Source organism: Phacochoerus africanus, chromosome 3 (assembly GCF_016906955.1).
Source record: "Phacochoerus africanus isolate WHEZ1 chromosome 3, ROS_Pafr_v1, whole genome shotgun sequence".
In the NCBI taxonomy this organism is placed as follows: Eukaryota; Metazoa; Chordata; class Mammalia; order Artiodactyla; family Suidae; genus Phacochoerus; species Phacochoerus africanus.
In genome coordinates, this window is record NC_062546.1 from 169,466,182 (window position 1) to 169,481,903 (window position 15,722).

The window sequence follows — 15,722 nt, forward strand, 5'->3', positions numbered from 1 at the left end:
ATGGGGACACTTTAACTGCTTTGATTTAGAAAGATGGAGCAGCTTACGCTAGACCCCGGAATGTGGGAAGCAGTTTGCTGGCCAAGGGCCCACTAAATGCAGCTTCTGAAACTCTGATCTGAAGTCAGAAGCTGCCAGAAAACAGCCATGTCTTTATAACAGGACCATCATGCCCATTGCTATGCAAGCTTAGTGGTTCGCTCTGCAGCCTGTGGGGCCTTCAGTGTGCAAGACATACATCCCATGCCTTCTGGGTTTGCGAAGGCTGTGCTTGGGAGCAGTCTTATTGTCCTTGCAGAGTTCTTCCTGCAATGAGCCCCGTGACTTGGTTCTGATGGTTTTGAGGTACTCTTAGCCCAAGGGCTGCAGGCTCTAGGCTCAGACTATGTGGGTTTAAGTCCTGGCCCTGCTACTCACTGTGGGGCTCTGGGCTAGTTACTGAGTCTCTGTGCCTCAGCTTTCATGCGTATGAAATGGGGATAATTGAACTTTCTGCTCTATGGGTGTATGAGGGTTAACTGGATAATATGTATTAAATACTTAGCAGAGTGCCTGCCGCATTCTGAGTGTTCCATAAGCGTGCTAATTATTATTATGTTGGTGAAAAGGCCATTCCTTAACAAGGTAATTTGTAGGAGACCAGCCCCCATTTCTCTATCTAGGCTTCTGGGGACTCTCTTTGTTGTGTGTAGTGCTTGGGATCAAGGAAAAGGCCCTTTCTTAATATTCCCAGGCTGAAGACGCCAAAGCAGGGGTTCTCACAGTTTGGGCTGCCTGTGTCTGAATGCCCTGGAAGGCAGGTTAGAACAGTGATTGCTGTGCCTCCTCTCAGAGCTTCTGAGTGAGTCCAAAGAAGTTGTTTCTGACAAGTTTCCAGATGCTGCTGCTGCTCCTCTGGGAATCCCACTTTAATAGCTACTGCTCCGGGATAGCCCTTTCTAGTAGCATGTAAGGCAATTAAATTTTTCTAGTAGTCACATTAAAAAAGTAAAAAGAAATGGATGAAGCCAGAGTTCCCATCGTGGTGCAGCGGAAACGAATCCTATTAGTATCCATGAGGATGCGGGTTCCATCTCTGGCCTTGCTCAGTGGGTTAAGGATCCAGCATTGCTGTGAGCTGTGGTGTAGGATCCCATGTTGCTGTGGCTGTGGCATAGGCTGGCACCGATTTGCCCCCTAGCCTGAGAACGTCCATGTGCCGTGGGTGTGGCCCTAAAAAGCAAAAAAAAAAAAAAGATGAAGTTAATTTTAATGTTATATTTTCTTTAACTCAGCATGTCAAAGATTATCATTTCAACATACAATTGATATAAAAGGTATTGAGACATTCCTTAATGAGTTTACCTTCCTTTATTTATTTATTGTGTGTGTGTGTATGTGTGTGTGTGTGTGTGTGTGTATGTGTGTGTGTGTGTGTAGCAAGCTTTGAAATCCAGGGTGTGTTTTATACTCCCAGGACATTCCAGTTTAGACCAGTCACATTCAAATCTGGGTTTGCAAGAAAATGACCTGAGATAGTTGCTTTTTTCAGACCTCCCCCCGACCCCCAATACCAACTCGCCTTCTCTATTTTTATGTCTGTATAAACCCTGGGAGAACTGTGCATAAAGGACCTTGAAAAAAATCATTAAAATCATTACTTAACTTTTTTTTCTTATGTTATTTCCTCTGGTTCTCTTAATCCCAAGAAAAGAAAAGTGATCTATTACCTGAGAATAGGAAGTTTAAGAGCAGTAGTAGGTTTCAGAGAAACAAAAGTGAAACTTTATTGCTGCGCAATGAAACAGGAAGGAAGATGGAGATGGGAAGTCAGAAAGGCATTTGGCATTTCACTACACTGTGTTAACTTTTTATAATTTATTTGGTTGCATGAGAAATATAAATATATGTATATATATTCATCTCTCTTTTAAACTCTTGACTTGGGTAGTTGATCAAATTGTCATAGATATTAAACTTCCTTGAATTGTGTTAATTAGAAATGCTGAAACAAACATATTTGCCAGAATTTGTAGCATTCAGGTTTATTTTTCATAAAGAATATTTCTTTTTTACAAACTAATAGATTTTCTGACTAGCATTAATGCATATTAAGTATAGCTGTGCATGTGAAATGATTGGTGGTAACTAGAGTTGTAGATTATTAATTTTACACTGGAGAAGAGTATAGTTGATGTATTGGTGATAAATGGTGAAATTCTTTTCTCGAGGACTGATATCTTTCCTAATAAGTTTTTGACTATGGAATATATATATCTAGAATGAAGTGAGAGATTAATCTGGAGATATCATAAATAAAATTTCAGTCAACAATTTCCTTGATCTTTATTTTTCTCTAGGATATATATATATAAAATTTAGATGATATATATGTGTATTTGTAATGTTATTATTGAAAACCCAAGTATAATTATGGGGTGGGGGGATTTCAAACGACACTAAGCTATTGACATATTTAGCCAGTATCCGGACTTGTTTTTCTGGTATCTTCATTTTTTATTGATTCTTTGATATGCATGGAACATGAATAGTTGGGACTCAGTAACTGGTCTGTTCCAAGAACAATCATAAGTGATAATAGGAATCAGAAATTAGGTTCCTTGCCAAGAAATCAGAGATCGCTATACCTTTCTCACAGATTTAAATCTCTTGAGATCAAGCTGTGTTTGGATATGAGCATCACTCATGTCCAGTAGTGATAGACTGACAAATGGGGTGACCGAGCCTGATGAGAGGGAAATAGGAGGTCTTCTTGGCCTCAAGCATCTGTCGCTCGCTCATCCACAGCATCAGAGGCGTCTCAGGTTAACCCACAGGCTCTGCAGCTATGAGGGATGGAGTTTCAAGTTGCCAAACTCTGGGCCTGTCATTTGGGAGAAGGTGATGTATATTATTTCCTGGAGGAAAAGCTCATTTACTGTTTAAGTTAAACAATTAAGATTGAGGTTAAGTGGGGAGTTCCCATTGTGGCACAGTGGAAACAAATCTGACTAGTATCCATGAGGATTCAGGTTCCATCCCTGGCTTTGCTCAATGGGTTAAGAATCCAGCATTGCCGTGAGCTGTGGTATAGGTCGCAATCGCAGATCCCACATTGCTGTGGCTGTGGCATAGGCTGGCAATTCGACCCCTAGCCTGGAAACTTCCATATTCTGCATACGTGGCCCTAAAAAACAAAAAAAAAGGGGGGGGGGGTTGAGATTAAGTAGATATGACTGTCCAGGTAGAAGGAAAATTTCCATCACTAAATTGAACAAGTTTCAGATTAAGCAGATCTGGCTGTTCGGATACGGTTCAAAGCAGAGAACAGAATCCCAAAGAATGGGGAGGCACATCCCAGCCTCGTTTTCACGGAGAGAGAGGAGAGAGAGGAAAGGTAATGGGCATGTCGTGCCAGGCTGGGCCAGGTGTGCTTCTGAATATCCTGGAAGGGCTATTGCCAATCTGAGGTGCAGACACTCAGCAAGGACCTTTGCCGCGCTGAAGGCGAACATGGCCAGAGTGTTTATCCTTATCAGTAGAACCCCATTTGACTATCTAGCCAAACTCTTAATTTTTTAAGGCAAACTATATTTCTGTTCTATTTAGATTGGAAGCTTTCATCTAGTTAACTGGATCCATAGCTCATTTCCCAATCGTTCTGTTGTACACCAGCCAGCAGAAAGTCCAGGCAAAGGCAGTGGAATCCACCTGGAAGGGAGCACCTGTAGAGGCAGCCGTCCCCATAGGAAAAAGATTTAAGAGTAAAATGGACAAAGAATTATTCTATATCTTCCCATCTGAGAAACCTGTAATAGCCCTATACTACCCTCATAGCCAGGCTTTTACTTTCAAAAAATAAATAATACTGTAGGGTTTTTTTTCTTTTTACAGCCACACCTGTGGCATAGGGAAGTTCCCTGGGCCAGCGGCCAAATCAGAGCTGCATCTGAGATCATTAACCCACTAAGCAGGGCCAAGATCAAAACTGCATCCTCACAGAGATATTGTTGGGTCCTAAATACCCACTCAGCCACAACAGGAACTTCAGTAATATTGTAATTCATCTTAGCTAGCATCACCACCAAAGAAGAGTCTTCCTTTACTTAGATAATGAGTCAATGAAAAAAGGAATTGCCAAGGAATACATATATGCATCTTCCTATGAATATATATATATATATATATATATATATATATATATATTCCTATGAATATAACCCACCCTTCAGTACTGCCACTTTCTCAGATCTCAGAAATTTTCTGTCCTCGGTGGAATTCCTTTTTCATTTCCTGTGTGGATTATAACACTTCAGCTTTAGAAAATGCTACACGCCCAAATCCTAGACATCAAAGCAAAACAAAAACAAAACGCTTTTCCTATCAGATTTTACACATCTATAGTGGCAAGCATAGCTGTGTCTGGAAGACTTAGCTCATCTAGTGTAATGAAAAGAATTGTGGCTCGCAGAACCATCCTAACAAGTAGCCCAAGTCCAGCTGTCTCCTTCGGTACTGTCTCCGTCGGTACAGCCTGTATCTCTTTCTCTCCCTTCTCTGCCCTCATTCTCTCACACACATACCTACACTAGCACATGCAGGAAAATCCGTGTATATTCAGTTTACGTTCACATAACGCCAGGACTTTCATTTGAATAAGAAAATTGACCATTCAAATGTCTTCAAATATCAAGATTGTAGACCATCTTCGTGATGGTCTGATCCAAGGTTTCACTTTTCATCTCTGGCTTATGAACAAAGCACCTGATTATTTGTGCTTGTATCTCATATACCATCTCTATTCACTGTTATGGTTAATCAGAAAATAATCCTATTGTCTTTTATTAGTAACAAGAATAAATGAGAATGAGATTCAGGTATTATTTGCTGGCTAGCAGTATTTACTTTCTCCCATATGCCAGGGCAGAGGATATAGAATTTGCCATTTAGAAAATTTATTTAAATGGGAGGGGTACGGGAGGAGTTCCCGTCGTGGCGCAGTGGTTAATGAATCTGACTAGGAACCATGAGGTTGCGGGTTCGGTCCCTACCCTTGCTCAGTGGGTTAACGATCCGGCGTTGCCGTGAGCTGTGGTATAGGTTGCAGACGCGGCTGTGGCTCTGGTGTAGGCCGGTGGCTACGGCTCCGATTAGATCCCTAGCCTGGGAATCTCCATGTGCCGTGGGAGCGGCCCAAGAAATGGCAAAAAGACAAAAAAATAAATATAAATAAATGGGAGGGGTACGGGAGTTCCCATCGTGGCTCAGCAGAAATGAATGAGTAGCATCCATGAGGACGCAGGTTCGATCCCTGGCCTCGATCAGTGGGTTAAGGATCCAGCATTGCCATGAGCTGCAGTTCAGATCTGACGTTGCTGTGACTGTGGCATAGGCCAGCAGCTACAAGTCTGACTTGACCCTTAGCCTGGGAACCTCCATATAAACCTCCATATAAAACCTCCATATTTTTTATGGTGTGGCCCTAAAAAAGCAAAAAAAAAAAAAGGAGGTGTACACAGTGAAATGGGCACTCTTTGCAAAGTCTAAGCATATGGGCGGGACTGAGTATGCACCATCTCCCCTGCTGCCATGCCCACATGCACGTGGCAGTGGCAGTATCATCTGGAAACTTGTAAAAATAAAAGCTTACTCTTTCTGATATTTAATAATAGATAATAGTATATGGATTCTTACTTGAGTGGTAATAGAGTTAAAATTACATATTGTCAAGCTTTTATTCTATGTCAGCACAAGATAATGGATCTGAATCTATGCTTTATTTAAAACCTAGGTTTAAAAGAAAACAGTGGGAAGAAATCAGAGAATTTTTGCAAGTTATCCCTGAAATGTATCAATTTGAAATATACTTGTTGTAGTAAAAATCAAAAAGGATATAAGAAAGAATTTCAAATTTCTTGATTGACAAAAAGCATTAAACATGCAAATAGATAATATATTGATATCTTAATCTGTCTAGCTGCTAATTTCTGAACCAATCTCTTCACCCATTATAAGTCATTTATGCTCAAGTTCAAAAAGAGATTAAAATTATTAAAGACTTGAGTTACCCTCTATAATAATGGTAAAAAGATTCAGACCAGATGAGAAGGAACACACCACAACTTGCTATTGAGAATACAGATCTCGGAGTTCCTATTGTGGTTCATTGGGTTAAGAACCTGACATAGTGTCCCTGAAGATGTGGGTGTGATCCTTGAGTTCGGCCTCTCTCAGTGAGTTAAGGATCTGGGGTTGTCACAAGCTGTGGAGTAGGTCACAGATGTGGCCAGGATCTGATGTTGCTATGGATGTGGTGTAGGCCTGCAGCTGCAGCTCTGATTTGACTCCTAGCCCAGGAATTTCCATATGCCCTAGGCATGGCAGTAAAGGAAAAAAAAAAAAAAAAAAGAATGCAGATCTTCTCATTGTGGGCCATTTCTCAAAAAACATTGGACACCAAGGGCCGAAAACTGAAAGACTTAAGGGAAACAGAAGGATTATGGAAAGTTTTAAAAGTGCATTTGAGACTAGAGATCATGAATGTATGGTCATTAAAATATGCTAAAGGTGTATATGTGTTGATCTGGAAGAATGTTCATATAATGATTAAATGAAAATGCAAGTTTAAAACTGTTATGTTATGGGTGTCTTATGTTTTAATCTCCTGTTTCTTCCTGGAGTGCTTTGGTGTAGTGACATAACATGCAGGAAAGACCCAATCAGTGTCTGTAATTTTGACTAGAGACTAATAAAAGCGCTGGGACAGTAAAGATGATGACGACAATATTTGTTAAAATAGGCACACTTTTCCTCCTCTCGCTGTTTTTGACCACAGTTTGGGTGCATACCTATCTGGCTTTGTCATTTTCCATGTCAGTGCAGTATGAATAAAAGATTTTGCATTGTCTGGAGTTATCCTAACATGCTTTTAGAACATATCTAAGACAAGTGCTTAGCTTGAACGGTTTTTTTTTTTATGTTCTAAAATGGTATTTATGATTATGGCTGAATGAAATTGTTTACTCTATTGGAAGAGAGCATAAAAATAACACATTGAGAAATCAATTTTAAAACTCTAAAGTGAATCTTTTTTTTTTTTTTTTTCCTTTTTGGTAGGGCTTATTCTACTAGAAGCAAGATGGCTGAACTCAATACTCATGTGAATGTCAAGGAAAAGGTAAGATATAGTTACATACTGGCTTGCAGAAACTCCAAATTGGATAATGTCGTCTCTAGATGGTGAAAATCCAATTATAACGGAAGAGGGGAAAAAAGGTTTGGGGGTGGGGGGATACACAATAAGTCTGACCCACTAGAAAACCTTCCTATAGAATCTTAAGTAGCATTTCCTGAATATGTGTTAAGCATATTACATTCATTTTCTCATTTGCTGTTGACTATAACCCCATGAAGTTGTTCTCATTTATTTTACTGAGAGCTCATGACTCCAAAAAACCCCCCTCCTCATTATTTGTTGGAGGCTGGTTACACGCTGGAGCCCTTCCCAGTCGTTTCCTCCGTGAATTTTCTCCACTTAGAGTCACAACCCCCCACCTGCCATATATGCTGCCTCTCCCTGTTAGCTGAGAGTGATCATAAATTATAGATCATGTGAGACCATGGAGATATATTTGTCCAAACCATTCATCTGGCACCAGGGGAACTGAGGCCCTAGAAGAGATTTGTCCATGGTTGCACAGCAAGTGGGAGAATCTCGACTGGAACTCACTGCAGCCTTCCACAGGGCCACCTCCCACCGCCACGAGGCTGTCAGCTACTCGAGGACTGGGATTTGTCTTTCATCTCTTTCTGTCCCCCTACAGTAGCTAAAATACTGGGTGGAGGATGAGAGAAGTAACACTGCTGGAATCCTTAGTCATTTCTCTTTATTTAGCAAAGATTTATCAGACCCTTGCTTTGTCCTAGACACTGTTCAGGATGCTGGGGGTACGGCGCTAAACAGGTAGATGAGGTTCTTGCTCCCATGGAGCTCAATTTTTAGGGCAGGGAAACAGTAAACACAAGAACATATCCATGAACACACTCTCATTTCAGATCGTGATAACTAGGACGAGGAAAAGACAGCAGGGTGGTGGGGAGAGGTGGAGTCAGTCAGGGCAGCCCTCTCAGAGGAGGTGATATATGAACTGAGATAAAGAAAACAGAAGAGAAACACCCTGCAAATACCCAAGGGCGGAGTGTTCCAGATAGAAAAGCAAGAGCAGAGGTCTGTGGTGGATTCAAGTTCAATGTGGTCAAAGCAAGTGGTCAGTGGGGCCAAAGTGTAGTAGGCAGAGGGATGCTGTTGGGAGATGAGGTCAGAGAGTGTGGCCGGTGTCTATAGAGCAGTGGCTCTTCACCTGCCTTCCTGGACTTGCCCAGGATCCAAGCCAGGGCTCCACACACTTGGATGAGAAAAAAAAAAAAATGCATTTTCATCTTGATCGCATCTACATCAAATTTAGCATTTCCTTCAATCATGAATATAAGCAGGGGGAAAAGAAACAACCCACGGGAGTAGCAGAAGTACCTGCGACTTTCACAACGAGAAATCACAGATGTCTTCATATCAAATTACATTTGTGGCAGACATCCTGGAATGCTGTTTGTTCATCACCATTTCAAAATTACTGTAGTTATAGAACCTGCCACTATATTGTGCTATTCGATGTTGATAGAGAAGCATATTACAGTTTTAATGTTATTTCAATATGAGTGGTTTCCTCTGTAATCATATTATTTTATTTAAAAATTATTCTGAGAAGGACCCAGACTGCTGAGGCGGGGGCGGGGGTGGGAGGTGGGGGGGTGGCCGGTGATAAACTGTGCTCCAAAAGTTTCGAATCTGAGATAGAGCCATGTAGGATTTTATTCAAAGGGTAGAAGTAGCTGTTGGAAGATGTTAAACAGGAGCCTGCCTTGGTATGACATATTTTTAAAATCTCTGCCAGCTTTGTCCACCACAGTGCGACGTATTTTATAGATTTTCATATTAAGTAACTCTTCTGTTTGGTGAGGACACAGAGACTTGAGGTCAAGTGATTTGGTCAAAGTCAGACTCTCAGGGAGCAGGGGTTCGAATTCAGCTCTGTTTCTAAAGCCTGCGCTCTTTCTACTTCATTACCGTTTCCTTAGAGTTTTCCACCAAAATAACCCCAGGGCACAAAAGAACAGACTTACTAACTCAGGTCTCTGAGGTCATGGTCAAAACCATCTTCCAGGAGTTCCCGTCGTGGCGCAGTGGTTAACGAATCCGACTAGGAACCATGAGGTTGCGGGTTCGGTCCCTGCCCTTGCTCAGTGGGTTAAGGATCCGGCGTTGCCATGAGCTGTGGTGTAGGTCGCAGACGAGGCTCGGATCCTGTGTTGCTGTGGCTCTGGCGTAGGCTGGCAGCTATAGCTCCGATTGGACCCCTAGCCTGGGAACCTCCATATGCCGAGGGAGCAGCCCAAGAAATGGCAAAAAGACAAAAACAAACAAACAAACAAACAAACAAAAAAACCAACTTCCACATACAATTGCTTTGGAGTCTTATGGGGTTATCTTAAAAGTCAATGCAAAATCTTTATCCATTGTGTTCCATAATCTATTCCATGTATTCCTTAAATATAACACTGTTTTCACTTATTGACCGTTTAAGCAAAGAGTAGCAGAAAGCTTTGCTCTTTTATTTTGTGACTTCATATTCTTTGTGACTCATAGTCATGAACTCAGGCAAGACTGTGTGTTCCCCAGATTGAGAAGCTGGGTCTGGCACCACAGCGCTGACCAAAAATGGGCCCCTTTCTAAATGTCTGCTGATGGATGGTTTGGGCAGCTCTAAAAGTTGGGTTATGGTAAGGAAAAGCACTTTAAAGAATCAGAGTCATAATAATTGACTCCCTGCAAAACATGCCCAGTGGATAGACTAACCTGGTAGGTTCAGCAGTTAGAGTGTCTTATTCAAAACAGAGGTGGCATCGAGCCAAAATGGGGAAGGAGGCTGGTCCATCAGCAGCACTCAGACCAGAGGTTCAGTATGAACGCTTCGGCGCCACATTCATTCTCTTGTCATCGCCAATGTCACATATCATATGAAGATTAACAGTAGATGGTGTTTTTGCCACTGCACTTCAGTAACTTATCAAAGTGTTGGCATTATTTTGAAAGAGGGTGCTGTTTAAGTTGTAAATATTATCAATCTGCATGACAATGAGAGTAGAGCTCCCCAACTCAGTTAGTAAATTCCATCTTCCCATATCAAAAGGTTAATATATTTCTCAGCTCAATAAAATACATCATAATAAACAACCGAAAATTCTGATCATTTGTAATTTTACATTGATTTATTTTCGTACTTTTATTTCCTTGGGTTATTAGGGTTTTATGGCCTTTTTATGATTAGTTTGTTTCCCAATCTGTCACACAGCAGTGACATTTCAGTTAGGAAGATTAAGAATAATAACAACTGTTCTGTCAAATTATGAATTATAAGCTTTTAGAGATGTGAGAACAGATCTATGTGGTGTTTTTACACAATATCCAGTCAAGCACTGTGGGAAATGAAATACTTGGTGAAAGTCTTGCAGTGCAGTGAGTTCATCGGTCATCTCTAGTGGGTCTCCTATTGGATGAATTGGAAAAGAGGTGGCGCTTTGCTGAGGAAATCATTTCTGTCCTCATGGGGCTTTTAGTCCACAGACAGAACTTAAGGTCTAATATCAAAGACAACCGAAATTTACAATCAACACTTTTATGACGGTTTTATTTTAAAATATCTTTGTATTATTGGATTAGAACTGGAAGGCTTTAAACTGGATGTTTAATGGAAACATCCTTGAAGTCCGAGTTTAATCTCCTTGGTGAGACACCCATCCTCGGTGTGATCTGACCCCATCTAGTTTTCCACCTTTATCGGGCGCCCCTTCTCCACCCTCCCCCTTCAACGCAGCCATCCTGACCAGGAATGCTTCTGCCTCAGTCCTTTGCTAGGTCCTTTCCTCTCTCTGGGACGTCCTCCCGAGGCACCTGACCCTCACTCACCTCCCTTTCAGGAACCCTTTCGGAAGCCTCCTTTCCCCACCTCCCTGCCCCTCCTGAATTGTTTGCCCTTCCTCCCTTTTCCTTAGTGCTTCCGTGGTGTTCACAGGCTCCTGCCCCCTGTGCTGTGATGGTTAATTATCTGTCTCCCCAAGTGAGACTGTGTGCTCCTTGGGGGCAGGGTCTGGGCCTTTCTCATCTTCATATTCCTGAGTTTGACACATAGTTGATCCCCAAGTTGAATTGGGTAAATAAATAGATAATGAATGAATGAACATGCCTGCTTGAATTGTTGCATTCTTTTGAGGCTACATTTTCCATTCACGATATTTTGCAAAACCTCAAGCCTTCTTGAAAACTGAAATGTAGGTTAATGGAAATGTCATCTCATTTTAGTACTCTCTTTTCTATTAAATAAAGCATGTTTTAAATTGCTTCTAAAACAAGCTTAGGTTGACTACCTAGGGTTAAGAAGTAGCAGCTTTATGAGATGGTTAGCAAATACAGGTGGTCTCAGGTGGGTTTCACCAATAACAAATGAGGTCCTTTGGTGATTAACCAGACATAGCCCACAGTACCCCCCCCCCCAAAAAAAATCTCCATATCTCACTTTGTTAAGGAAAGATACCAGAACAAAATCTCTAGGCTAATCTGGGATCTTATACTTAGGACCAGTTCATGTTTTACAGCTCTTTTCTAAGTGATGTGTTTTTTAAAGAAATTTAACACTAGAAACTCATAGATGAGTTAAAGACAGGGCTCCATAGTGATTATTACATTTCTCATGTGAAGCACTAGGGTACCACGCTAAGTTGATTTATAAAATTTTGGATGCAATTCTCAGCTGAATAAGAAAGGATTATTGGAACTGGCATCGACGAAATAACATTTTAGTCAGCTATTTTCACGCATTATGATAAATCAGCTTAAATAGAATACAATTTAGCAGTACAATTTGGTGATGGAAAAACAAGGGGATCCTTGTTTGTAAAATGGGATTACAGATGGAACTACAGAATAACATAACAGTCCAGTTATGGCCTGATAACTAATTTCAACAAAAAATGATCCTTAAGCCAACCTTCGGGAAGTACGTGTGCTTGGTGAGTAATCTCCAGCAAGGTAAAGTCGTGGAAGCAGCTTGGTTTGGAGACAGAAGCAGAGATTGTTAGCTCCCTGATTACCTGCTGAGCAGCCTGGAGCAAGTCCCTTAACTTTTCTGGGCCTCAGATTCCTAACCTGTAGATTGGAGATGAAAATAAACCCGACCTAAGTCATCAAATACAATAATAAGTGTAGAGCTGCCTTATGAGCTCTTCATCGTATAAACTATAAAGGATCTGGGGGAGCTTATTTGCGTATTTTACTGTTAAAAAATAAAAAAGGAGTTCTAGTCGATGTTTTTGTTTGGAACTCAAAATATAGAGAACTGCGATTAGAAAGAAAACACGATAAAAAGCCCAGATGAGGCAAAGAACATAAAACTGGACTTAACTTTTTCAAACTTTTATAGCTCTTGCTGAGCCTCACAAAAAAATAAGTGAGACTAGAAAATATGATGATATGGAAATGGGGAATTACTTAGTCTATAATATCCTTGCTGAGATGTGCCACTTAACTGGGAATAGCTTTTCGAGCTGTTAAAGTTAGAGAGGTAAATTGGATTGTAAACAGTGATCAAATACACTCATTAAAATGAAGGAGACGGAACAGACAAGAGAAAGAAGAGCCTCTTGTCCACAGTGGGGAACAGAGAGGCGTCATCTCAACGTTTCTGCCGGTGACTGACCTAGACACTGTGTCTAGAGCCTGTTAGGTGGACAGATGTCCCATTGTATTCCTTTATTTTCCTCTAATTGTCTTGATCTATGTTTTACAAAGTACTGAAATAGAAATCTTTCCACAGGTTTTGGGGCGGGGGGTGGAGTATTGTTAGAAAAACCCAAGAGTTTGATTTAAAAGGTTTTAACAGCGTCAGAGAAAGTACAGAAGAAACCCATCACCAGACATCTTTAAAGTACTGACTCCATTTAATAGAGAACTCATTTCATGGCATGTGGGACAAGTTTTAAAGATATGCAGTTGTTTTTAAAGTCCAAACCATGAAAGCTTTGGAGCAAATCTTAATTACATCATTTGGTAAGAGCATTTAGGTCAGTTTAGCCCACTCCTTGGATTTAAACGGCAAAACCACAAACCATGAACATAGCTTTTAGGTTTCACCATGGATAGGTTCTTGTTATCATTTTCTCATAGGAAAAGGTCATTAAATTTCCCTTTCAAAGCAAGGAGAAACAGTAGTTGTTGCCTAATGTGTTATGTACAGAACTGCTGTTATTGTTGCTTGGCAACTAGACGAGATTTGACAAGGAGTCTAAAGGAACTGAATGAATAAATGGAAATGTCAGCATCAGTTTCTGGGGATAAGAAGAAATTTACTATTGCAGGATTAGCATCACATTGCTTTTTTCCAAGCTACACAATTGGAATTCAGTGTTTCTGTTCTGCTCCTCCCGCTCCCCCTCCTTCCAGCCTTTCATCATAGCCCCTTTTACATTATGGCTGAGAGGTATATACAAGATAGATGCTTAATGCTAAACAATACAAGAGCATGTCAAAAGTAAAGCCTTTGGCGGAAGGGAAAAAGTTACCTCTACTGGCAATCTCTTGGAATTTATGGGTACTTTACTAAGATTCTAGTTATTTTGCACGGTGATCCTTCATAGTAAATGATCAAGTTTTTACAGATTTTAAAAAAAATTGATAAGGCTGCAATGGTTTCTTCTCATCTGACCTTGAGCATTAAAAAACCTGTCAGGGTAGATTAGATAGGTAGGGAGGTAGATTGAGTCAGCACTTAAAAATATACCGCATGGAGTTCCCGTCGTGGCGCAGTGGTTAACGAATCCAACTAGGAACCATGAGGTTGCAGGTTCGATCCCTGGCCTTGCTCAGCGGGTTAAGGATCCGGCGTTGCTGTGAGCTGTGGTGTAGGTCGCCGAAGTGGCTCGGATCCTAGGTTGCTGTGGCTCTGGCGTAGTAGGCCGGTGGCTACAGCTCCAATTCGACCCCTAGCCTGGGAACCTCCATAGAAAAGGCAAAAAAAAAAAAAAAAACAGTATGCTGCATAGAGTTCCCACTGTGGTATAGTGGGTTAAGAATCCAGTTGTCTGGTTGCTCTGGAGGTATAGGTCCCATCCTCAGCTCGGTGCAGTGGATTAAAGGATCGGGCATTGCTGCAGCATAGGTCACAGATGCAGCTTGGATTCAATCCCTGGTCTGAGAACTTCCGTGTGCCATGGGTGTTCATGTGCCATGAAAATATATATATATATATATATTCTGCTTGCATTATTATAATTATCAAAAGCATTTTTTCTCTGTGATTTCTCCACAACTTGACTACAAGTTCCTTATAAACACAGATGGACTTTTAATTTATTTATGTACTCAGTAGCTCCTATAATAATGATACCATGGACTTTATGCCCCCAAATATTTGTTAACCAATATTTAATTAAATAACTGAGCCAGATTCTATCATAGTGATTCTCAGCTGGTGGGAGGAATGGAGCAGGAAGTGGAACATGCCTGTCTATGCTGGGGCAAGCATCAGAATGTCAGTAGGGAAAAGACAGGAGTAATTAGAAAAAGCATATTTATGTTCATTTGAGTCCTGCAAGAGCAGAGGCCAAGATGGGCTTAGATGAGCAAGAGATTTCTTGGGGGTGGGAAGCAGGGGAGGCAGGGGCTCATAAAAAGAGAAAGGGGGAGTTCCCGTCGTGGCACGGTGGTTAACGAATCAGACTAGGAACCATGAGTTTGCGGGTTCGATCCCTGGCCTCACTCAGTGGGTTAAGGATCTGGCGTTGCCGTGAGCTGTGGTGTAGGTTGCAGACGCGGCTCGGATCCCGCGTTGCTGTGGCTCTGGCGTAGGCCGGTGGCTACAGCTCTGATTAGACTCCTAGCCTGGGAACCTCCGTATGCCTCGAGTGCGGCCCTAAAAAGACAGAAAGACAAAAAAAGAGAGAGAGAGAGAGAGAAAGGGGAGGAAATACATGTGGGCAGGGAGAAGCTACAGTCTGCCCAGCAGGTCTGCCGCCTTTAAAAGAAGACAAGAAAATTGGGTAGGAAGAGTCTCCCCTTGCAGTGCAGTTCTAAGAAAGTTTGTGGTGGTGGAGGGGGAGTCCTCAGTTCACTGCTGGGGGACTCCCATATCCCTCAGAAATGAGCTTTCACTAGCACTCCACCACCTGAGCCACTGAGTTGGTGCATCCTGCAGGGACCATGGCTTGGGGGCAGAGGGATGGTAGCTGAACTGTCAGTCAATTCCACTTTCCACAGTGGGAGATTGCCATGGCCACCACAATATTTGAGAGTATGACAAAATTTTATATTTAAAAAGGAAACAGAAATATCTATTTTGGAAGTCAAGCATATAAGAGAAAAACATGAGGGGTTTTTTTTGTTTGTGGGTCTGTTTCGGTCACACTAAGGCATATGGAGTTCCTGGGGCAGGGATCAGATCCAAGCCACAGTTGCGACCTATGCCAGTTACTCCAGATCCTTTGAACTCACTGTATGAAGTGGGATTCAGTGAACCTGCATCCTGGCGCTACAGAGATGCCACCGATCCCACTGCGCCACAGTGGAAACGCCGAGATTTTTATGTTTACTGGAAAGAATTAATAAAAAGTTGGAGGATCACTATTTATTAGTGAAG

At 41.5% G+C, this 15,722-nt stretch overlaps 1 protein-coding gene across 5 annotated transcripts in view; it reads left to right on the plus strand.

The window, feature by feature from the left end:
- The window catches only part of SPATS2L (spermatogenesis associated serine rich 2 like), a 182,307-nt gene that overhangs the window by 78,621 nt on the left and 87,964 nt on the right, over positions 1-15,722 (plus strand). For all 5 annotated transcript variants that reach the window (XM_047773174.1, XM_047773173.1, XM_047773172.1 and 2 more), the window contains one exon: positions 7,096-7,156. In XM_047773174.1, coding sequence (XP_047629130.1) covers positions 7,118-7,156 — 39 coding nt within the window. In that variant the 5' untranslated portion in view covers positions 7,096-7,117. The remainder of the gene's footprint in view (positions 1-7,095; positions 7,157-15,722) is intronic.